We start from the raw sequence: 24,164 nt of genomic DNA on the forward strand, positions 1-24,164 counted from the left end.
GTATGTAAGCAAAATAATATACCAGATTTTGTATTTTGATTCACTCTGATAATCTTTGTTTTTTTAGATGCATTTATTACCATGAATAAATATAAAATTAGTCATACAGTTACCTATTATATTTTTATTTTATAATATTAATATTTCTATACATTCTTTCCTAAAATGCAGTTTTTTGTATATGTTCTTTAGCTATTATTTTAGATAGCTTTTCTACCCATCCTGCTCATCCCCTATTTTAAAAAACAACTGTGCAAGATCCTAGCCATGCTACATTAGTTACTTCAAGTAACAGATAAACTTCAAATTCCTTTTTAATGGGCTTTTAATATATAGCTATGAGAGAGTCAGAATCCCTATGATATCAAAAATCAATTTTATTGAATTTATTTTATTTTCACTAATTTGTTTCTTCAGAATTTGTTGACATATTTTTGAAATAAATCAAGTTTATAAAATAATATTTTTATAACTTTTGATGCAAAAAGTTGTCTAATAGTTGGTGAAATAGAACAGAAACTCAAGGAATACAAATGGTTAACAGAAACATTACAAAGGCACCACTTATTAAACAGACAGAACCAAAACTAAGTATCTTTATCTGAAGCCTGATACAGTGAACATATTTTAAATTGAGTGTCTTTGCTCAGCACATTAAAAAAGGAAGAAGATATCTGGACTATTTCACACAGTAGGTTACTGCCAGAGACTTAGTTTCGAAGACTACAATTAATCATCTGATGTGGGAACCATCAAGAGTGCTGGGAGAGTGAGGTAGAAGGAATGACTGGAGAAAAAGCAAGGCTTATCCTGAAAAGACCTGTGTTACAGGATCTAGAGGGAAGGTGCGTGCAGAGCAACTAGAAGAGAGAATGATGGGAGATAAAGTAGGCTATGGTTTTGTTCCTAGAAACACTAGCAATAGAACATTAATAACGTAAAAAGAGAAATTTGGCATATAATTTTATTAATACTAAGTAAATAAGAATATGCAATCATCTACAGAAAATATGTATTCAATACAATGTAAAAATACCTACATTAGAATCAGGAAAAATGTAATATAATAGAAAAGTTATGATGTTTTGTTCACTTATAAAAATGATCATTTAGTTTAGAATGTATCAATGTGTAGTGCTAAAGTGAATTTCTTTTCCTCTCTGAAGTTTCAAGTCTGCTGAAATGAACTGACAGTAGATAAGCAGGAGAAAATGTATGCAAATTTATTAGTCTGCATAAGCACAGGAGCCATTCAAAATATGAGATTCAAAGAACTGTCAGGTGCTTGAGGCATAAATACACTTTTCATGGGGGAGAAATGAATGAGCCCAAAGCATAGACAGTGTGTTTGTAAATGATTCTAGTAGTAAACTGAATGTAACCAGCCATTTAAGGGTAGGGACAGAACTACATTGTGAACAAAGGCCATCTATTATGCAGATAAAAATCTCTTATCATCTCTTGGAGCTGCAAATTATGGTGGCAAATTTTAGTCTCTTCTCTTCTTCAGTGGTTAATCTTTCCTAGTTAATGAGATACCTAGAGAAGGAGTTTAAAACAATTGCATTTCTTTTCAGAAGATATTTCCTTCTTCTGAAAAGACAGATAAGAAAATTCCAGATTTTGTCCCTTTCTGTGCTTGGTGGGAGGGAAAGGGAGAAGGCGGGCAACTCTTTGGCTCTGAGGCAGCTTCTAAGGTTTTGTAAACTCTTATTTCAAAACGATCAGTATGCCAAAGCATCATTCTTTGCAATATCATTTTTGGTGACCCAAGGATGTACACACTCAGATCCATTCACATGAACTATCCTTAGAGACTCCCAAGACTAAAGATTGACATTCTCTTTACAGAAGGATGGTTTGTGATATATGGAGAACTGAGAATTCCTAATCATTGTGTTCTATTATTTAAATTTATATGTACAACCCATAACTTTATGTATACTTAGTTCCATATTCTAGCCATTCAGAAAGTCATTTTGGGAGAAATACAAATTAGTATGCCATATTTAATATATAAATAAGAAATGTTTGAGAAAGAATTCTAGAAATAGAATTTCTAACTATACTAATATTATTTGAATGAGATTATATACAAAACTGTCCAAACAACAAAGAAATATACAGATTTGAGTAAGACAGACTTCTGGGCCTTAATGAATTCATCACTGTGCTTCCACACACAAAGAAACACCAAAGAAAATATTTACTTAAATATTTCATATTGATACATTTGCTAGTTGTTATGAAGTACACAAATATAAATAGGCAAATTGGTCTTGTAAAGACTTTACAGTCTTGCTGGAGAGAAATAGTATAAGCACATACATTTATTTTTAAAGGAGCCTCATCAACTTAATCTTCAATTCCTTTCAACATCCATTTTAAATATCATAGCCCATCTCCTATCATTATTCGTTGATTCATAGGCATTTAACTCAGTACTGATAAAACTTTTTCAATGATTATCTTCTAACAACACCTGGGAGCGTTTATAAAATCAGATTTAAGACTCTTTTCAAGAAAAGCGCCACCCCTCCAACCCTGCACACACAAACAATACACACATTTTCTTCCTTTAATACTGAAGAATTAATAAAGGTATTCCATTCTATTTGAAGATGCAAGAATCTCTGTATACACCCAAAGTATTCTAGAAATTATGCTAACACTAATGAGACATTATACAGTTAATGAGAAATCAAACTTTTTATTTGAAAATATACACCATAAACAGATCATTTTTCTATGTAATCTAAAATTGTGTTTATAGATACAGGATCAAGAACTTAACCGTGAGGTTCAAATGACTCCATATTTTCAAGAGATTTGTCTATACTGCTCAATGTTTGTTGTTCCATTAGTGATTGCACTGAAATTATTTCAATCCCTCATTTTTCCCTGTGGCTAATATTTGCCTTGTTGTTTTTGTGTTTTGTTTGTTTATCTAGTCCTGTACTCTTTGCCTTAAGATGATCACCTGCCTTTTAATATTTTTAGTAAAACCTAACTGTTCTTATGCCTTAATCTTCCATTTTTTTACTCTGAAGTTGCTAGTAGCTGAGAAAACACAATGCCAAATTAGATTGTCAATTTAATTATTTTTTAGTTTTTTAAATTAATTTTTCATTTTTATGGGGTTATAGTAAATGTGTATATTTATGGGGTACCTGTGATGTTCTGATACAGGCATGCTATGTGAAATAAACACATCATGGGGGATGGTTTATCCTTCTTCTTAAGCACTTATCCATTGAGTTATTATGTTGATGCAAAAGTAATTGTTGGTTTTGCCATTTTTTTAAATGACAAAAACACAATCACTTTTGTACCATCCTAATACAAACAATCCAGTTACATGATATAAGCCAGGCACAGAATGACAAAAACTGCATGTTCTCAGTTTAATAATTTTGAACATGTTTCAGTGTGATGGCATGGTCACATGTGGTGTTTAGATACCTCTTAATTCCTAGTACACGTCTGTGTCTGAATAATTTATATGCTGACTTGACCTCCAAATACAGTGAGTCAGTGTTCCATATAAACAAATAAAATAATGACTCAATTCACAAACTTCAACACTCTAAGTTCTCATTTAGTCTGTGTTATGCTTTTAGAGGTCACTCTACTACTTTCCTAGTTATTGGTGTAATTGAATTCCTGAAGCCATCCAGGTTTGTTTTAATTGTAATGTATATAAATTTTTCATAGAAAAAGTTTTCTATGTATGACTCTAAGAAGAGCATTTTTCACACACTTGTTTCTTAGATTATAGATGAGTAGATTCAGCATGGAAATGACAATTGTATAGAATACAAATGCCATTGTGCATGGATCAGTGATGATGTGTTATCAGGGTGCAACTTGGTGAAAAGTCAGGGACCCATAGAAGACAGTTACATCCATGAGGTAGGATGCGCAGGTGGAGAAGGCCTTCTGCCTGCCTGCTGCCAACTGGATCCTCAGGATGGCTGAGGTGAGGTGAAGTGACCATGATGACAAGGAAAGAGCTAAGAAGAGTGAATCCAGCTAAGACAAAGATCACCATTTGTCTAAGACAGTGATCACCATTTGGCACTGTACAGGCCAGTGCCAAAAGAGATGTGTGTCACAGAAAAAATGACTGATGCAGGAATCACAGAATGCCAAACTGTTTATCACACAGGCAGATAACGGAGAATATGTGACCTGCCTGTCACATATCGCATGACTCCCTGCCAGCTGCATGCTTTCTAAGACGTGACTACTGAAACAAAGGATTGTAGATTGCTACCTAGTGATCATAGGCCATTGATTCCAGAAGAAAACACTCACTCCACACCAACCCAACTAAAAAATACATTTGAACAAAGCAGCCGAAAGGAGATGGATCTCTGATTGGATACGTAGGGGAGTAAAGTAAGTCAGTGAATTTATTAAAATATGTCAATAAACTGCTCGGGAAAAGTACATAGGGTATGAAGCTGAGAATCAATTCTGATTAACATGATCAGTTCCAGGTTTTCCAAAATAGTAAATAGATAAATGAAGAGAAATATCGAGAGAAGACTGCCTTGTAATTCTTGGTGATTTGCAAATCCAGAGCATGAAGACAGTCACCTCAGTGAAATTGTTCCCAGTCTTTTATATCAACTCGGGCCTTTGACTTACCTGCTGAATAACAATAATGAAAGTGAGAGACAGATTCAAATCTAAAGGCTATAATAAGAGTTGACTCAGACTCCAACAATGAGGGAGTTAGAAATGGGAACTAAAATTTAGTGATTTCGAGTTAGTTAGGGATTTATGCATAATTTCTTTTTACAAACTGACAGACATTAATTAAAAAAAATCAAGTTAACAAATTTGTGGACTAAAAAACATGTGTGTGGAAGGATGCCTAGGAGGAAACATTCCTCCTGAGCTGTACCATTCTCTGCCCCAGTCTATCATCATGTCTTGCAATTTAATGAAAATAATTGTATCTAATGAATATAGTAATTTATCTAATGAAACTAATTTTATCTGATGAAAATACAACTTATCCAATGAAATTAATTTTATCTAATGAAGACAGCAATTTATCTAACGAAATTAATTGGCAAATTATACAATGAAATCAATTGTATGATACTCAGCAATTTAATGAAATTAATTATATGATACTCTTAGAAAAAATATATAGCTCATTTAGGAAAGAAAATTCAATACAATTAACCAGGCCCAATCTGGCCATAGTCATTGCTGAGTGTCCGATCTGCCAGCAGCAGAGAACAACATGAAGTCACTAATAGGGAACTATTACCCAGTGGGAGCATCCAGGTACCTGGCAGGAGTTTGGTTATATTGGACTGTTTCCATCATCTAAGAGTAGTATTTTGTTCTTACTGAAATGTATATTTACTCTGGATACAGATTATCCTTCTTTTCGAGCAATTCTGCCTAAACTATCTTCCAAGTTATAGAATGCCTTATGCACCATCAGAATATATCACACAGCATTACACATAATCAAGAAATTCACCTGACAGATAAAGAAGTGCAGCAATGTGTCCATGATCATGGAATTCACTAGTCTTACTATGCCATCCATCACCTCAAAGAAAATTTAATTGCAATCCAAATAGATGGCAATGACTTGACTAGCTGGGGAAAAGTTCCCAAGAAATCTATATATACTTTGAATTAGTCTGCAGTGTATTGTGCTGTTTTTGCCAAAGTCTAGATTTAGGAGTTTAGGAATGAAGAGATGGAAATGGGAGTGATACCACTCACTGTTAACCCTAGTGACCCACTCTCAAAATTTCTTCTTCTTGTTTCATTGACTTTAAGCTTTGCTGGCCCATAGGTCTTAGTCACAGAAGAATAAGTGCTTCCACCTAGAGATACAGCAATAATTCTATTGAATTGGAAGTTAAGACTTTTACCCAGCCATTTTCAGCTCCTAATGCTACTGAATCATTAGACATAGCAGGAAGTTATCATAACTGATCTTGATTTTCCAGGGGAAATAGGGCTATTTCTTCACAATTCAAGGAAGAATAAGTCTGGAATATGGGACATCTCTTAGGGCATTTCCTATGCATGGAAAACTGTAATAGCCCAAACAAGCCAGAATGACTAATGGCCCAAACTCTTCAGGAATCAAGGTTTGGGTCACTTCACAAGGAACAAAACCATGGTCAGCTAAGGTGCTTGCTAAAGACAAAGGGAATACATTATGGATGGAAGACAGTTGTAAATACCAGCTACAATCATGTGGCCAGTTCCAGAAATGAGGCCTGTAATTGTAATAAGAATTCTATCCTAATTTTATTAGGAATATGTGTATTGATTAAGTGAAGATCCCTTATTTCCTCTTTTATTCCCTTATTATATCAATAAGATATATGGACTTTATATCAATGTTTAAATATTGGTAACTTTACATTATAGAATTTTAGTCTGAGAAAATCAGAAGAGTCAATATAACTCAAAGAGTATATTTCCTTTTTGGAATAAAGGATTAGTGAGTTTTAATTTAAATGAAGAATAGTTGTGTCATGTAAAGAACAACTATGACCTTGTTATTGTCTATGTTTAGAGACTAAGTATGGTTTAAGTACATGCTTATGTTTGCCAAGTTGACAAGGGGTGGAGAAATGATAGCTAAGGTGTTGACTTAACTAGGATGTATGATGCCCTGATAGCTGGTAAACATTATTTCTAGGTGTGGTGTCCCGGTGAGGATTTTCCTGGAAGACTAGAATTGGTAGGCACAGTAATGATCATCCTCATCAATATAGTTGGGGATCAGTACAATCAACTGAGGCGTTTAAAAGAAAAAAAAAAAAAAACAGCAAGAGTGAGTTCACTCTTTGCTTAAGCTAGGACCTCCTTCATTTCCTGCCATCAGACATTAACATCCAAGATTTTAGAGCCTTTGAATTCAGACTATGACCTACACCCTTGGCTCCCCAGTATTTCAGGTTTTAACTGAATCTATCTCACGTGCTTTCCTGGAACTTGCAGACAGAAAACCACAGGAATCTTGGAACTTGCAGACAGAAAACGACAGGAATCCTGTCTGCTTAACTGCGTAAAGCAATTCCTCATAATAAATCTCTATCATCTGTCTGTCTATCTATGTATCTATCTATCTATCATCTATCTATCTATCTATCATCTATCAATCATCATCTATCTATCTATCTAAATATCCCTTCTTGTCTGTTTTTCTGGAGAACTCTGACACACTAGTGAATGCAAATTGCCTTCTACAACTAATGGGCAGCCTGGAAACATTTTGTTATGCTCTCACATGCTTTAGAGATCATCAACAAATTGCCTTCCATCTCCTCAGGGAGAGTCTCAAAAGATTAAAAAATGGATAAATTGTTCTCACTGTCCCATGTTAGAGACACATGAAAGAGTCAAGACAGAGGCTTAATTACAGGTAAAAACAAGTAAGAATGTTTCCTGTGGTGCCATGTTACAGATATATACAATGCTTCAGTGACATTGGCAAACTGCCACTTTAATTTGATGACATAACAATAGTAAAGTGTGACAATCTCTGATTCATTTCTCTACGACTTCTTTTACTCAATAATGCCTGAGCTGAAATAACAGTGCTCCATTTTTTCATATAATTTTGTAAGTATTTTACATGGTTTAACAGGCTGACTGCTCATAAGCATCTTTGAAGCACCATCATATTGTTTCTAAATTATTCATTTTGTATAAATTATTTTTCTCTGATTGAGGTAAAAACTTGGAGAAAGTAAAGGACAACTACAAGGAGATACATATATTTTTAATCAAAGAATGAAGAAGCTGCGACTGTTTAGTCACTCATGTTCATGTCCTTCCAAATACTTGTTATTCAGATGCTGTAGGCTCTTTGATCCCTTAACAATAATTTGGGGAGGGCCAGTGGGAGGGGGAGCTGGGGAGGGATAGCCTGGGGAGAAATGCCAAATGTGGGTGAAGGGGAGAAAGAAAGCAAAACACACTGCCATGTGTGTACCTATGCAACTGTCTTGCATGTTCTGCACATGTACCCCCAAACCTAAAATGCAATAAAAAATTTAAAAAAAAAAAGAAGAAAAAAAAACAATAATTTAACACTTGATGATTATTTAAATAAATGTGTAAATATTCTTTTCTCACTTCTTGATGAGACAAAAAGAGGGTTGAGACAAAAAAGGGGTTTCTACCTTACATTCAGGTGTGAAAAGTATTATTAAAATTATTATGAGGCTTTTTGGGTAAGCAAAGGCACAGAAAAAAATTATTTAAAAATATAAGAAAATAAAATTAGGAGACTTTTAAGTAACCAGTTTTATGGCACAATACAATTTTCAGAATGTACTTCAATTTCCACTGAGTTGAAAAAAGCAAGTATGATTTTCTCAAAGATTGTAGCTTTAAAAATTATAACTGATATTCAAGAAAGATAGGAATATATGAAAAAAGCAATTTGGTTCTTTCCACAGAACTCCAAAGCTGGTGAGAGGAAGCTCATTTATATTCTCTCGACTAATAAAAAAACAGTTACTATCAATGATGATATTATTTCTTTTTTGCCTTTCTAAATTGGCAAGCTGTACAAACCTAGCAAACAAAATACAAGATTTATGTTGCTTATCATCGTATTTACTACAGATATGTGTCTAACATTTCTATCTACTGGCACACGCTACCAAATATCTAATATAAGAAAGATGTGTTCTTTGAGTCAGGGAGATAGGAGGAGGCCATAATTTTGTTTAAAAAGTAAATGATTAAAGTTCAAATAAAATGTAATCATCTTTATATTTAATGTGACAAAATCGCATGTCTTTATTTTTCATAGCTTACTCTGAGAGTGCTGTTGCTATAATCTTCATGGTAAACACTATTTTCTTTATTTTTTTTTCAAGAAACATTGAGGCTTACAGTTTTTTTAACTAATAATAATTGTCTGATATTATCATGCCCTCTATCTCCTACTGTAGTATATTTTAAATCTGTGAGTTATTGGTGATATTTAGATACATATTTATTTGATTATACATATGCTTATTTACATTATGTGCTATACCAATTTTCCAAGTTTCTGTGTTCTGCAAGTCCAGAAGGATTTTAAAACACACCGGAAATCCATGTATATCTCCTGTTTAATCTATTGATTGTCTCTGTTATTGTGTTACCAAGTTCCTTTAACCATTTATTTTCTCTAATAACGTATCTTCTTTAATTATAAGAAACCAGTATGAAGAAAAACATTTTCTCCCAGTTTGTTCAGATTTCATCAAACTCCCCTAAGATTTTGTAACATAAAATTAACATTCACATTCATGTGAGCATTTCTCAATTATAAAGGTAGTAAAACTATGGGAAGATAAATGTTTTAATAAAGTTTATGTCAAAATAATATATTTTAAATGTTATTAAAATAGTGGTGAAAATTAGATAAGTAATCCAAAACAATAGCATACTGATTGCCCATGTTTAGTCCCGAATTGGGGGAGAGGAGAAGAACTGGCTTAAGTTGCAAGTATTACATCCTACTTGACCTGTAACTCACATCGTTATGGGCATCATACAGGCATCATTATGGTCCTAGCAAAGAAGTTAAGTCAGAATAATTTACATGTACATATGTAAAGAAAAGCTCTTTCAAGTAAGACACTCTCACAATTAAAACAAATAACAAGAAGAAAAAAATCTCACAATGAACTTGATATTTTAGAATGACTTCTAGGCAGCACAGACACATTGAATCATTTAACCTTCACTCATCTTTCCCAACAATTCTGCAATGACACGTTGGTTTTGGATATAAGAACAAATAGTTTTAGATAACATAACACTATCTGCCTAAAATAAAGTTTCAAATATGACATAAATTGAAATATAGTGTAGACTATATCTATATCCATATACTTCATGATTTTTTGCTCTGTAAATACAAATATTGCCACTGTCATCTATATGCTGCTCTTATTCATATGTCTAATATCTGTCAACTATGTTAAAATCTCAGCTGTACCACTGAAAGGGATAAGGGTTTTCATGGGATGATATTTTGAAGCAGGTGGTTTTATGCATTTTTGGAATTTGTGACAGAAATTTTTTATATAACTAAAATTGTATTATGTCATGATAGTAACTCTAATCTATAAATATAACCAAACTCTAACAACATAGTCCAGTCATTGTTCATATATCAAATATCCACAATATTAACAATGCTTTTAACTTTAAAAATTTTCTTTATATATCTATACAGATATGAACATCTATATCTCTTTATCTCTCTCATATGAATCAATCTGTTCATTATCTACCTATCTATCCATCATCTATCTATCCATCTCCATCATCTATTCATGTATCTCATCAGAGTTTCTCAACCTCAACACTATTGATATTTGGAGCTGGTTATTGGGATGGGCTCAATATTGATTATAATAGAATGTTTATCAGCATACTGGCTTGTAACAGTAAGATGCAACAGTAACCCACCTCCAAATTGTGATAAAGAAATTGCGTCTACACATTGGAAAATGTTGTTGGTTGAGTAAAATCAAAACCAACTGAAGACTACTGACCTCTCTTATCTCTATCTTGAATTATATTTAAATGTGTTTTTATTTGTGAGAGATATGTTTGTTTTTAAATGTCACAAATTGTGACATTTAAGATATATCTTACGTTAGCTTTACATACTAAAAAATTTCTTAGGTGACAATGGAGAAAAGCTGCTGACTATGTTGATGTCTCTACCCAGAATAGGTTTTCTAATGAACCTGGATGGAAAACCACAATCTAACAGTGGTGAATGAATTCATTCTCGTGGGAATCACGGATATTCCTGAGCTGCAGGCACCATTATTTGCATTGTTCCTCATGATCTATGTGATCTCAGTGATGGGAAATTTGGGCATGATCATCCTCACCAAGTTGGACTCCAGGCTGCAAACCCCTATGTACTTTTTTCTCAGGCACCTGGCACTTGCTGATCTTGGTTATTCAACAACTGTGGGACCCAAAATGTTAGTAAATTTTGTTGTGGATAAGAATACAATATCCTATTATTTTTGTGCAACACAGCTGGTGTTCTTTATTGTGTTCATTAGTAGTGAACTTTTTATTCTCTCAGTGATGTCCTATGACCGCTGTGTGGCCATCTGTAACCCTCTGCTATACATGGTAATCATGTCAGAAAGGGTATGTCAGGTGCTGGTGGCAATCTGCTATCTCTACGGCACATTCATTTCTCTTCTAGTCACCATAAAGCTTTTTACTCTATCCTTCTGTGGCTACAATGTCATTCATCATTTCTACTGTGACGGTCTCCCCTTATTACCTTTACTTTGCTCAAATACTCATGAAATTGAATTGATAATTCTGATCTTTGCAGCTTTTGATTTGATTTTATCTCTTCTGATAGTTCTTGTGTCTTACCTGCTCATCCTTTTAGCTATTCTTAGGATGAATTCTGCTGAGGGCAGACACAAGGCTTTTTCCACCTGTGGAGCCCACCTGACGGTGGTCCTACTGTTCTATGGGACTTTGCTTTTCATGTACGTGCAGCCCAAGTCTAGTCAATCCTCTGACACTGATAAAGTGGCTTCCATATTTTACACCCTGGTTATCCCCATGTTGAATCCCCTGATCTATAGTTTAAGGAATAAAGATGTAAAATATGCCCTACAAAGGACATGGAATAACTTATATAATATTATTATTTAAGCTTTGTACAATATGATGCCTATAAATAAGGTTATCAGCATCAATTTTTGCTCTGTATACCTGTAGAAAGCATAGTAAGCATAACTGATTCAACATATATTTACATATGTCTTAAACATTATAGGCTCTTCTAATTGTTATATGTAGATTAATAAACAAAACAGTAGAAATATTTGCCTTCCTTGATGATAGGTGAATTATATTCACAGTAAGTCCATCTTATATAACAGTAGAGTGTGCAAGATGGATATAGACAAAGAAGAAAGGGAGACGAGGAAAGCTATTATGCTTGGTTTGAGTAGGGAACAGTGGTAATTTCAGGAGGGAGGGGCAAGGATACTAGTGTTTTTATCAGGTATTGTAATACATTTGCAATGTGTGTGTTTCTGTATGTTTTTCTGTCTTGTGTGTTTGCATATATTAGCACTTTCCTTCTGTTTTAGCCTTCATAATTTTACTTGCATATTTTGACATTGCATTTAATACTGGTTCTTTACATGATATGTATGTGATGATTTTAAGTCTTATGAATGTGCTTGAATAATAACTATTCCAAATATTAGGATCCCACTCATTCTTTATCAGTACCTTTATTTACACATGTAAGTCTGTTAGCTGAACATCCTTTGTAGCTCAATAATCTGTAAATTCTGATGAGCACCTCATTTTGTTTCAGTCAGTCCATTCTGTTTACATAACTAGATATATCAATTATGATTAAGTTTAGAAGACATTGATCGAAACTATCAGGTTTATACCTTTCCTCTAGTTGCTCTTGTTTAATAAATGCCATTTTCATGAATTTTCCCTTATTTATCTAAGAAAAGTAACAACCTGTGGTTAAAATTTGTTTTCAGGTTGTTTTCACATCTTTGAGTAAGAGGACTATTCTATGATGAATTAACTTTGTAGTCTGTTTCTCACTGACTTGACAATTCATAATTTTTATCTATATGCACTATATCAAATGCAATATATTTTCATTGATTTCACTGTTTGATCACATCAGTTGATTGTTCTGCTTGTACAAAGCAAATAAAAGTAATAAAACACACTGTACTATACTGTAGTTATCTGCTGGCTGTTACAGATGTCCTTTGACAGTTACAGACCTTCAACATGCAAGTGAAGTGTGATCTGTATGTAATGATGTCATTACCTTGCCTTTTGAACATGGTTGCTTTCCTTAACTTTCTTATGTATTTTGATTTCCTTTATTCTTTTTAATACACCCAAGATTTTACTGAAAGTATCAGAGTCTACAGTATTTCCTTAGTTCATCATCATAAAGTAAACTCCCATGTGCAGCCAAAGAAACTTGAATGAATATTTCATTGGAATACTTTAAATGTTGCATAGTAAGTACATTGTCATGTGAGGATAAATATTACTACTGTTGTTGATGTGCTGAAAATGAATAGGATGGTTATAGAAACTACCAGGCAATAATAATATCTCACACTTACTGAGTACTATATTTTAGGTCAAATCAATAGTACAACCCATTCTGTGAATACCAGTCAGCCTTTTCCCTCAGAAAACCTGTCATTTCCCAATGGGCTCACAAAAAAAGTGTACATGGCAGCAGGGACATAAGTTATGTGTGGTCTCACAGCAACATAGAATTTTGCTCATGAGGGCCAACTTGGCCATAGTCACTGCTGAGTGTCCAATCTGCCAGCAGCAGAGAACAATACATATCCACTAATGTGGCACCATTACCCAATGGTAGCAGCGAGCTACCTGGCAGGTGTTGGGTTACACTGGACTCTTTCCATCATTTAAGAGCAGCATTATGTTCTTACTGCAGGATATACTTATTCTGCATACAGATTGTCATTCTCTGCAAGCAATTATTCCATAACTACTTTCCAAGTTATAGAATGCCTTATGTGCCATCATGATATTCCACACAGCATTACATATAATCAAGAAATTCACTTCACAGATAAAGAAGTGTAGCAATGCGTTTATGATCATGGAATTCACTAGTCTTACCATGCTGCCCATCATCCCAAAGAAACTGGCTTTGAAAATGTAATTACAATCCAAATAGATGGCAATAACTTGAAGAGCTGGGAAAAGTTCCCAACAAAGGTATGTGTACTTTGAATTAGTCTCCAGTGTATTGTTGTGTTTTTGCCATAGTCTGAATTTAGAAGTCTAGGAATGAAGAGATGGAAATGGGAGTGACACCACTCACTGTTAACCCTAGTGACCCACTCTCAAAATCTCTGCTTCCAGCTCCATTGACTTTAAGCTTTGCTGGTCTACAGGTCTTAGTCACAGAGGAATGAGTGCTTCCAACTAGAGACATAGTAATAATTCTATAGAATTGGAAGTTTGGACTTTTACCCAGCCATTTTGAGCTCCTTATGCCACTGAATCAATAGACAAAGCAGAAAGTTATCATAATTGATCCTGAATTTCCAGGGAAAATTGGGCTATTACTTCACAATACAAGGAAGAATAAGTCTGGAATATGAAACATCCCTTAGGGAATTTCTTATTAATGGAAAACTGTAATAGCTCAAACTAGCCAGAACTGCTAATTGCCTAAACTCTTCAGGAATAAAGATTGGGGTCGCTTCACATGGAAGAAACCCATGAGCAGCTAAGATGCTGCTAAAGACAAAGGGAATACAGTACGGATGGAAGACAGTTATAAATAGCAGCTATAATCATGTGGCCAGTTACAGAAATGAGGCCTGTAATTGTAATGAGAATTCCTACCTTATTCTGATTATAAATATGCCTACATATTTATTAATTAAAGATACTTTATTCTCTTTTATTCCCTTATTATATAAATAAAATATGTAAACTTTATATCAATATTTAAATATTGTTAATTTTATATTTCAGAATTTTACATTAAGAACAGCAGACAAGTCAGTATCACTTAAAGACTGTATTTCCTCTTTGGAATAAGGGATTAGTGAGTTACTATTTATATGCAGAATAGTTGTGTTACGTAAAGCACAACTATGACCTTGTTATTGTCTATATTTAGACTAAGTGTGGTTTAAGTACATGCTTATGTTTGCCCAGTTGGCAAAGGATGGAGTACTGATGGTTAAGGTGTTGACTTAACTAGGCTACATGATGCCCTTATAGCTGGTAAACATTATTTCTGGGTGTCTCTATGAGGATGTTCCTGGAAGAGGGAGAATTGGTAGGCAGAATAATGATCATCCTCATGAATATAGGTGGGTATCACTGCAATCAATTGAGGCCTTGAACAGAACAAAAAGAGAAAGGGTGAGTTCACTCCCAGCTTAAGCTAAGACATCCTTCATTTCCTGCCATCAGACATTGACATCCCAGATTCTAGAGCCTTCGAAATCAGACTATGATCTACACCCTTGGCTCCTCTAGCTCCCAATATTTCAAATTTTAACTGAAACTCCACAACCAGCTTTCCTGGAGTTTAAAGACAGCAAATTACAGAAATCCTCAGCCTACATAATTGCATAAAACCATTTCTCATAATAAATCTCTATCTATGCATGTATCTATCTATCAATTATCTAAACAGCTCCTCTTGGTTCTGTTTTTCTGATGAACTCTGATACACTAGTGAATACAAATTGTCTTCTACAGCGAATGGACAGCCTCAAAATATTTTGTTATGCTCTCACATGCTTTAGAGATTATCAACAAATTGCCTTCCATCTCCTCAGGGAGAGTCTCAAAAGATTAAAATATGGATAAATTGTTCTCACTGTGCCATGTTAGAGTCACATGGAGGAGTCAAGAGAGAGGCTTCATTACAGGTAAAAAAAAAAGTAAGAATGTTTCTTGTGGTGCCATATGTTACTGATATATACAATGCTTCGGTGACATTGGCAAACTGCCACTTTAATTTGATGACATAACCATAGTAAAGTGTGACAATCTCTGATTCATTTCTCTAGGATTTCTTTTACTCAATTATGCCTGAGCTGAAATAACAGTGCTCCGTTTTTTAATATAATTTTGTAGGTATTTTACATGGTTTAACAGGCTGACTGCTTATAACCATCTTTGAAGCACCATCACGATATTGTTTGTATTTATTTTACATAAAATATTTTTATCTAATTGAGGCCAAAACTTGGAGAAAACAAAGCACAACCACAAGGAGATGAATATATTTTTAATGAAAGAATGAAGAAGCTGCAACTATTTAGTCACTCATGTTCATGTCCTTCCAAATACTTATTATTCAGATGCTCTAGACTCTTAGATCCCTTAACTATAATTTAACACTCAATGATTATTTAAATACATGTGTAGATATGATTCATCCCTTCTTGATGAGACAAAAAGGGGGTTTCTACATTACATTAGAATATGAAAAGAATTATTAAACTTATGAGGCTTTTTGAGTAAATGTATGCACAGAAAAAACATTTAAAACTGTAAGAAAATAAAATTAGGAGAGGGTTAAGTACCCAGTTTTATGGCACAATACAATTTTCAGAATGTACTTCCATTTCCACTAAGAGTTGACAAAAGCAGATGTTATTTTCTCAAATATCGTAGCTTTAAAATATATAATTGATATTAAACAAAGATACCAAAATATAAAACAAGCAATCTAGTTCTTTCTAGAGAATTCCAAAGATGGTGAAAGGAAGCTCATTTATATTTCCTTACTACAAGAAAATAGGGACTTAAAAATGATGATATTATTTTTTCACCTTTCTCGATTGCCAAACTGTACAAAACAAGCAATCAAAATACAAGATTTATGCTGCTTATCATCGTATTTACTAAAGATATTTATATAACATTTCTATCTACTGGCAAACATTAGCATGTACGTAATATAAGAAAGGTGTGTTCATTGAGTCAGGATAGAATAGAAGGAGGTCACAATTTTATTTTAAAAAATCAATTTAAGTTCAAATTATATGTAATCTTCTTTAAATTTAATGTGACAAAATTGTATGTGTTTATTTTTTTATAGCTAACCCTGAGATTGCTGTCATTATGAGTTTCATTGTAAACACTATTTTCTTTCTTCCTTTTTTTTTCCAGGAAACATTGGGGCTTACAATTTTTTTAACTGATAATAATTATCTTACATTATCGTGCCTTCCATCTCATGCTCTAGTATATTTTAAATATGTGAATTATTGGGGATATTTAGATATGTATTTATTTGATTATATATGTTTATTTGCATTATGTGTTATATTCTATTTTCTAGTTTCTGTAACCAGCATGTCCAGAAGGATTTCAAATCACAACTAGAAATCCATGTATATCTCACGTTTTGTTACTTATTTTGTCTCTATATTATTGTGTAAAAAGTGGCTTTTTTTTTTTTCCTTTGAGACGGAATTTTGCTCTCGTTACCCAGGCTGGAGTGCAATGGCGCTATCTCGGCTCACCGCAACCTCCGCCTCCTGGGTTCAGGCAATTCTCCTGCCTCAGCCTCCTGAGTAGCTGGGATTACAGGCACGCGCCACCATGCCCAGCTAATTTTTTGTATCTTTAGTAGAGACGGGGTTTCACCATGTTGACCAGGATGGTCTCGATCTTTTGACCTCTTGATTCACCCGCCTTGGCCTCCCAAAGTTCTGGGATTACAAAAAAGTGACTTTTAATCATTTCTTTTCACTAATCTATAGTATCCCTGTATCCAAAAAGAGCTTTTTACTAATTTTCATTATACAAAACCAATTTGAGGGCCATATTATTTCCCAATTTGTTCAGATGTCCTCAAAATTCCCTAAGATTTTGTATGACAAAATAAAATTGAAGTTTACGTTCAAGAGAGTATTTCTCAATAATAAGGAGAATAAAACTATGGGAAGATTAATGTTTTAATAAAGTTTATGTCAAAATAATTTATTTAAAATGTTATTAAAATTGTGAAAAATAGAAAAGTAATCCACAAAAATAGCATACCAATTGCCAAAGTTCAGTCTTGAATTGGGGGAGTGGAGAAGAACTGGCCAAAACTGCAAGTATTACATCCTGCTTGACCTGTAACCCACCTAGGCATCATTATGATCCTAGCGAAGAAGTTGATTCGCAGTCGTAATTCATATGTAAATATGGAAAGAAAACCTCTTTCAAGTAAGGCACTCTCACAATTAAAACAAATAACAAGAAGAAGAAAACTCACAATGTGCTTGATGTTTTAGAACTACTTCTAGGCAGCACAGACACATTGAATCACTTAACCTTCACTCATCCTACCTAACAATTCTGCAGTGACATGTTGGTTCTGGATATACGAACACATAGTTTTAGATAACTTACACAATTTCCTAAAGTAAATTTTCAAACGTGACATAAATTAAGATATAGTGTAGAATATATCTATATCCATATATTTCCTGGTTTTTTTGCTATGTAAATACAAATAATTGCCAGTTATCTGTTATGCTGCTTTTATTCATATGCCTAAGATCTTTCAAATATATTAAAGTCTCAGCTGTACCACCCAAAGAGTTTTCACTGGATGACATTTTAGAGCCTGTTGTTTGATGCACTTTTGAAATTTGTGACAGATTTTTTTTTTTTTTTTTTGAGTCGGAGTTTTGCTCTTGTTACCCAGGCTGGGGTGCAATGGCGCAATCTCGGCTCACGGCAACCTCTGCCTCCTGGGTTCAGGCAATTCTCCTGCCTCAGCCTCCTGAGTAGCTGGGATTACAGCACGCGCCACCATGCCCAGCTAATTTTTTGTATTTTTAGTAGAGACGGCATATTACCATGTTGACCAGGATAGTCTCGATCTCTTGACCTTGTGATCCACCCGCCTCGGCCTCCCAAAGTGCAGAAATTTTTTATATAACTAAAATTATATTATGTCATAATAGTAATTGTAATCTATAAATATGACCAATCTCCAAAAACATAGTACAAGAATTGTTCATATATCAAATATCCACAGTACTAACGTTTGTAACTTTAAAATTTTTATTTATATATCTATTCAGACATGAATATCTATCTGTATCTCTTTCTCTCTCATATGAATCTATATGATCATCCTCTATCTATCTATCATCTATCTATCTATCTATCTATCTATCATCTATTCATGTATGTAGTCAGTTTCTCCACCTTAGCACTACTGATATTTGGGGCTGATTATTCGGATGGGCTCAATATTAATTATAGTAGAATGTTTAGCAGGTTACTGGCTTCTAACAATTAGATGCAACAGTAGCCCACCTCCAAATTGTTAAAAAGAAAATGTCTCGGGAGCGGTGGCTCACGCCTGTAATCCCAGCACTTTGGCACTTTGGGAGGCCGAGGCGGGTGGATCACGAGGTCAAGAGATCCAGACCATCCTGGTCAAAATGGTGAAACCCCGTCTCTACTAAAGATACAAAAAATTAGCTGGGCATGGTGGCGCGTGCCTGTAATCCCAGCTACTCGGGAGGCTGAGGCAGGAGAATTGCCTGAACCCAGGAGGCGGAGGTTGCGGTGAGCCGAGATTGCGCCATTGCACTCCAGCCTGGGTAACAAGAGCGAAACTCCGTCTCAAAAAAGAAAAAGAAAAAGAAAAAGAAAATGTCTCTAGACATTGCAAAATGTCATTGGATGAATAAAATAAAAACCAAATGAAAACTGCTGACCTGTCTTATCTCTACCTTGAATTATATTTAAATGTGTTTTTATTTGTGAGAGTTTTGTTTGTTTTCAAATGTTGCAAACTGTGAAATTTATATATATCTTATGTTACCTTTGCATACTAAAACGTTTCTCAGGAGATAATAAAGAAAAGATATTGACTATGTTGATGTCTCTATCCAGAATAGGTTTTCTAATGAACCTGGATGGAAAACCACAATCTAACAGTGGTGAATGAATTCATTCTCGTGGGAATCACGGATATTCCTGAGCTGCAGGCACCATTATTTGCATTGTTCCTCATGATCTATGTGATCTCAGTGATGGGAAATTTGGGCATGATTATCCTCACCAAGTTGGACTCCAGGCTGCAAACCCCTATGTACTTTTTTCTCAGGCACCTGGCACTCACTGACCTTGGTTATTCAACAGCTGTGGGACCCAAAATGTTAATAAATTTCATTGTGGATAAGAATACAATATCCTATTATTTTTGTGCGGCACAGCTGGCTTTCTTTCTTGTGTTCATTGGTAATGAACTTTTTATTCTCTCAGCAATGTCCTATGACCGCTATGTGGCCATCTGTAACCCTCTGCTATACACGGTAATCATGTCAGAAAGGGTATGTCAGATGCTGGTGGCAATCCCCTGTCTCTACTGCACATTCATTTCTCTCCTAGTCACCTTAAAGATTTTTACTTTATCCTTCTGTGGCTACAATGTCATTAGTCATTTCTACTGCGATTGTCTCCCTTTGTTACGTTTACTCTGCTCCAATACTTATGAAGTTGAATTGATAATTTCAATCTTTGCAGCTTTTGATTTGATTTCATCTCTTCTGATAGTTCTTGTGTCTTACCTGCTCATCCTTTTAGCCATTCTCAGGATGAATTCTGCTGAGGGCAGACACAAGGCTTTTTCTACCTGTGGAGCCCACCTGATGGTGGTCTTAGTGTTCTATGGGACTTTGCTTTTCATGTACGTGCAGCCCAAGTCTAGTCAATCCTCTGACACTGATAAAGTGGCTTCCATATTTTACACCCTGGTTATCCCCATGTTGAATCCCTTGATCTACAGTTTAAGAAACAAAGATGTAAAATATGCTCTACAAAGGACATGGAAATACTTATGTAATATTTTTCTTTAAATTTTGCACAATATGATTCCTATAAATTAGGTTATGGGCATCAATTTATACTCTTTATACCTGCAGAAGACATAACAAGCATAACTGATTCAATATATATTTACATATGTCTAAAACATGATAGACTCTTCTAATTAATTGCTATACATGGATTAGTGAAAAAAAAAACAGTAGAAATCTTTGCCTTCCTTGATGGACGGATCAATTATATTCACACTAAGTCCATTTTATATAACATTAGAATGTGCAAGATGGATACAGACAAAGAAAAATGGAACACAAGGAAAGCTAGTATGCTGGGTGGGAGTAGGAAACAGGAGTCATTACAGAAGGGAGGGGCAAATATTCTAGTGTGTTTATTAAGTATTGTAATAAATTTGCAGTGTGTGTGTTTGTTTCTGTATGTTTCTTTTAATGTATTTTTGTATATAATTATTTTCCATCTGTTTTAGCCTTTATACTTATTGCTTGTGCATTCTGATATTGCATTTAATACTGGTCGTTTACATGATATGTGATGATTTTATATCTTATAAATGTGCTTGAATAATAACTATTCCAAACATTAGGATCCCCTTTTTCCTTATCAATGTCTTTATTTCCACATAGAAGTCTGTTAATTGAACATACTTTGTAGCTCAATAATCTGTATTCTGATTAGCACCTGAAATTGTTTCAGGCCGCCAATTCTGTGTACATAGGTAGATATATCAATTATAATAAAGTTTAGAAGACAACCAAAGAAACTCTCGGGTTTATACATTTCCTCTAATTGTTCTTGCCTTTTTTCATGGATTTTCCCCTTTTTATCTAATCTGTGGTCAAAATTTATGTTCCAGTTGTTTTTACATCTTTGGATAAGAGAACCATTCTATGATGAATTTACTTTGTAGTCTGTTTCTCACTGAGTTGACAATTCATAATTTTTATCAATATGCACTATATCGAATGCACTATATTTTCATTGACTTCACTGTTTGATTCCATTACTTGATTGTTCTACCTGCACAAAGCAAATAAAAGTAATAAAACACACTACACCATACTGTATTTATCTGCTGGCTGTTACAGATGTCCTTGGACAGCTACAGACCTTCAACATGCAAGTGAGGTGTGATCTGTATGTAATGATGCCATTATCTTGCCTTTTGAACATGGTTGCTTTCATTAACTTTCTTATTTTGATTTCCTTTACTCTTTTTAGTACTCCTCAGATTTTATTGAAAGTATCAGTGTCTAAAATATTTCCTTAGTTCACCATCATAAAATAAATCCCATGTGCAGCCAAAGAAACTTGAATCAATGCATAGTACATTGTCATGTGATTATAAATACTACCATATTGTTGTTTTACTGAAAATGAAGTTTCTGGATGGTCATAGAAATTACCAGGTAATAATAATATCTCACAGTTACTGAGTACTATATTTTAGGGATTCTTCATGTCTCAACTAATTTAGCCATCACGACAGCTCTGTGAGTTAGTTCTACACCGCATGTTCTCACTCATAGGCAGGCGTTGAACAATGAGAACACGTGGACACAGGGAGGGGAGCATCACACACTGAGGTCTGTAGCAGGGGACTAGGAGAGGAACAGCAGGGGGTGGGGAGTTGGGGAGGGATAACATGGAGAGAAATGCCAGATATAAATGATGGGGAGGAAGGCAGCAAACCACATGGCCATGTGTGTACCTATGCAACAATCTTGCACGTTCTTCACATGTACCCTAAAACGCAATAATATATATATAAAAGTTCCATATTTCAGATGGTAAAGTAGAGCCTAGATACAGCAAGTAAGTTGTCAGAGATTACCAAGGTAATAGGTATTAGAATCAGGTCTTCTATTTTTGTTTGTTTGCTTGCTTGCTTTAAGAGATAGAATCTCCCTTTGTTGGTCAGGCTGGAGTGCAGTAGAATAGCCATAACTCACTGCAACCTCAAATTCCTGCACTCAAGCAATCCTCTCATCTCAGCTGGGACAACAGCCAAGAGCCACCAATGCCCAGCCTATTTTTTCATTTGTCATAGAGATGGTGTTTCACTATGTTGTCCAGGCTGGTATCAAAATCCTGAGCTCAAATTGATCCGCCCACCTCAGCCTCCCAAAGTGCTGGGACTACAGCCTGAGCCACCATGCCTGTCTCCATATTCTCTCTCTTTTTATTTTTTATTTTTAAGACAGTCTCCTGCTCTGTCTAAACCCAGGCTGGAGTACAGTGGTGTGCTCTTGGCTCACTGCAACCTCCACCTCCCAGGCTTAAGCAATTTTTGTGCCTCAATCTCCCAAGTAGCTGGGACTACAGGCGTGTGCCACCATACCCAGCTAAGTATGTATTTTTAGAAGAGGCAGTGTTCCACCATGTTGGCCAGCCTGGGCTTGAACTCCCTAGCCTCAAGTGATTCAAGTGCCTCAGACTCCAAACTGCTGGGATTAAGGGTGTAGGCCACTGCATCCAGCCATATTTTGTGTCTTAATGTCATTTGTATGCTTCGCTAATGTCACCCTGAGTTGCAAGAGAGAAAAACTTCACTTTGACAGGTTTGGTATTAGAAGAGAAGAAGAGCAAAGGGGTCAATTATAGAAGGAGTACATGTTGGGGATTCAGTGTAACACATGGTGATTGCAGTTTATAATACCAAATTTTTTACTTGAAATTTGATGGAAGAGCAGATTCCAAGTGTCTTCACCACACACACACACGGCGAACCATGGGTGGTAACAGATGTACTAATTAATGTTATTTTAGTACTCATTAAAGAATGTATACATATATAAAATTATCACACTATGCACCTCGAAAATATACATTTTTGTCAATGAAATATTTTCAAATAAGAAAATAAATAAAAGTAGTGGACTATGTGACACATAAAATTAATTTACAAAATACATAATCAAAAAGATAATTGACTCAGAAATGTAAACTTATCAGTCCATTTTGACATTTTGAAAGAGTGTCTATGCTCAAGTAGAAAGCCATCAAGAAGTAAAGTTTGAGTAGAGTTATAATAAATTGCAGAGGAAGAGGATAGCACAAATTAGCATTAATTAGTAATATGCTGAAGAAAAAGAAATAATCAGGCAGATTTTCTTTATTTGTATACTAATAAGTTCAACTGGCTTTGAGAAAGAAAGATTGAGGTTGGTTTCTTGATAGGGAAAAGTACCTCCTGGGAAAAGATGAGGAAGGAAGATGACAATTTGGTAAATCCTTGGACTCCCTGGAACCAGAGTAAACCACTAGAGAGCTGAACAGGCATGCCACAAGGTATAGAAATTTCAGACGTCATGAAACAGGAGGAACTATATTCTAATATTCCTGGGTCAGGTCCAGGGTCCCCCTGCTGTGTGAAGCCTAGGGACTTAGTGCCTTATGTACCAGCCATTGTAGCCATGGCTAAAAGGGTTCAAGTTACAGCTCAGGCCATGGCTTTAGAGGGTGCAAACTCCAAGCCTTGGCAGCTTCGTGCACATTGAGCATGTGGGTGCACAGAAGTCAAGAGGTGAGGTTTTGAAACTCTGCCTAGATTTCAGAGAATGTATGGAAATGTCTGGATATTCAGATAATTTTTGCTGCAGGGGCAGGGCCCTCAGGGAGAACATATGATTGGGCAATGTGGAAGGAATATGTAAGATTGAAGCCCCCCTCACAGAGTCTCCACTAAGGCACTGCCTAGTGGAGCTGTGAGAAGAGGGCCATCATCATCCACCAGACCCTGGAATAGCAGA

At 35.0% G+C, this 24,164-nt stretch overlaps 2 protein-coding genes and 1 pseudogene across 2 annotated transcripts; 2 read left to right on the top strand and 1 right to left on the bottom strand.

The window, feature by feature from the left end:
* Positions 1–3,708: 3,708 nt before the first annotated feature.
* Positions 3,709–5,828, bottom strand: LOC144577923 (olfactory receptor 8I2-like; annotated as a pseudogene).
* A 4,913-nt stretch (positions 5,829–10,741) lies between these two features.
* Positions 10,742–12,767, top strand: LOC100411930 (olfactory receptor 8K3-like). Its single transcript, XM_017978545.3, has one exon. The coding sequence runs from the start codon at positions 10,762–10,764 to the stop codon at positions 11,701–11,703; it is 942 nt and encodes a 313-aa protein (XP_017834034.2). The 5' UTR covers positions 10,742–10,761; the 3' UTR covers positions 11,704–12,767.
* A 6,703-nt stretch (positions 12,768–19,470) lies between these two features.
* On the top strand, positions 19,471–21,243 carry LOC100406636 (olfactory receptor 8K3). Its single transcript, XM_017978546.5, has one exon. It carries the CDS (start codon positions 19,488–19,490, stop codon positions 20,427–20,429), a length of 942 nt encoding a protein of 313 aa, XP_017834035.4. The 5' UTR covers positions 19,471–19,487; the 3' UTR covers positions 20,430–21,243.
* Positions 21,244–24,164: the final 2,921 nt, after the last annotated feature.

Source organism: Callithrix jacchus, chromosome 10, assembly GCF_049354715.1.
Source record: "Callithrix jacchus isolate 240 chromosome 10, calJac240_pri, whole genome shotgun sequence".
Lineage (NCBI taxonomy): Eukaryota > Metazoa > Chordata > Mammalia > Primates > Cebidae > Callithrix > Callithrix jacchus.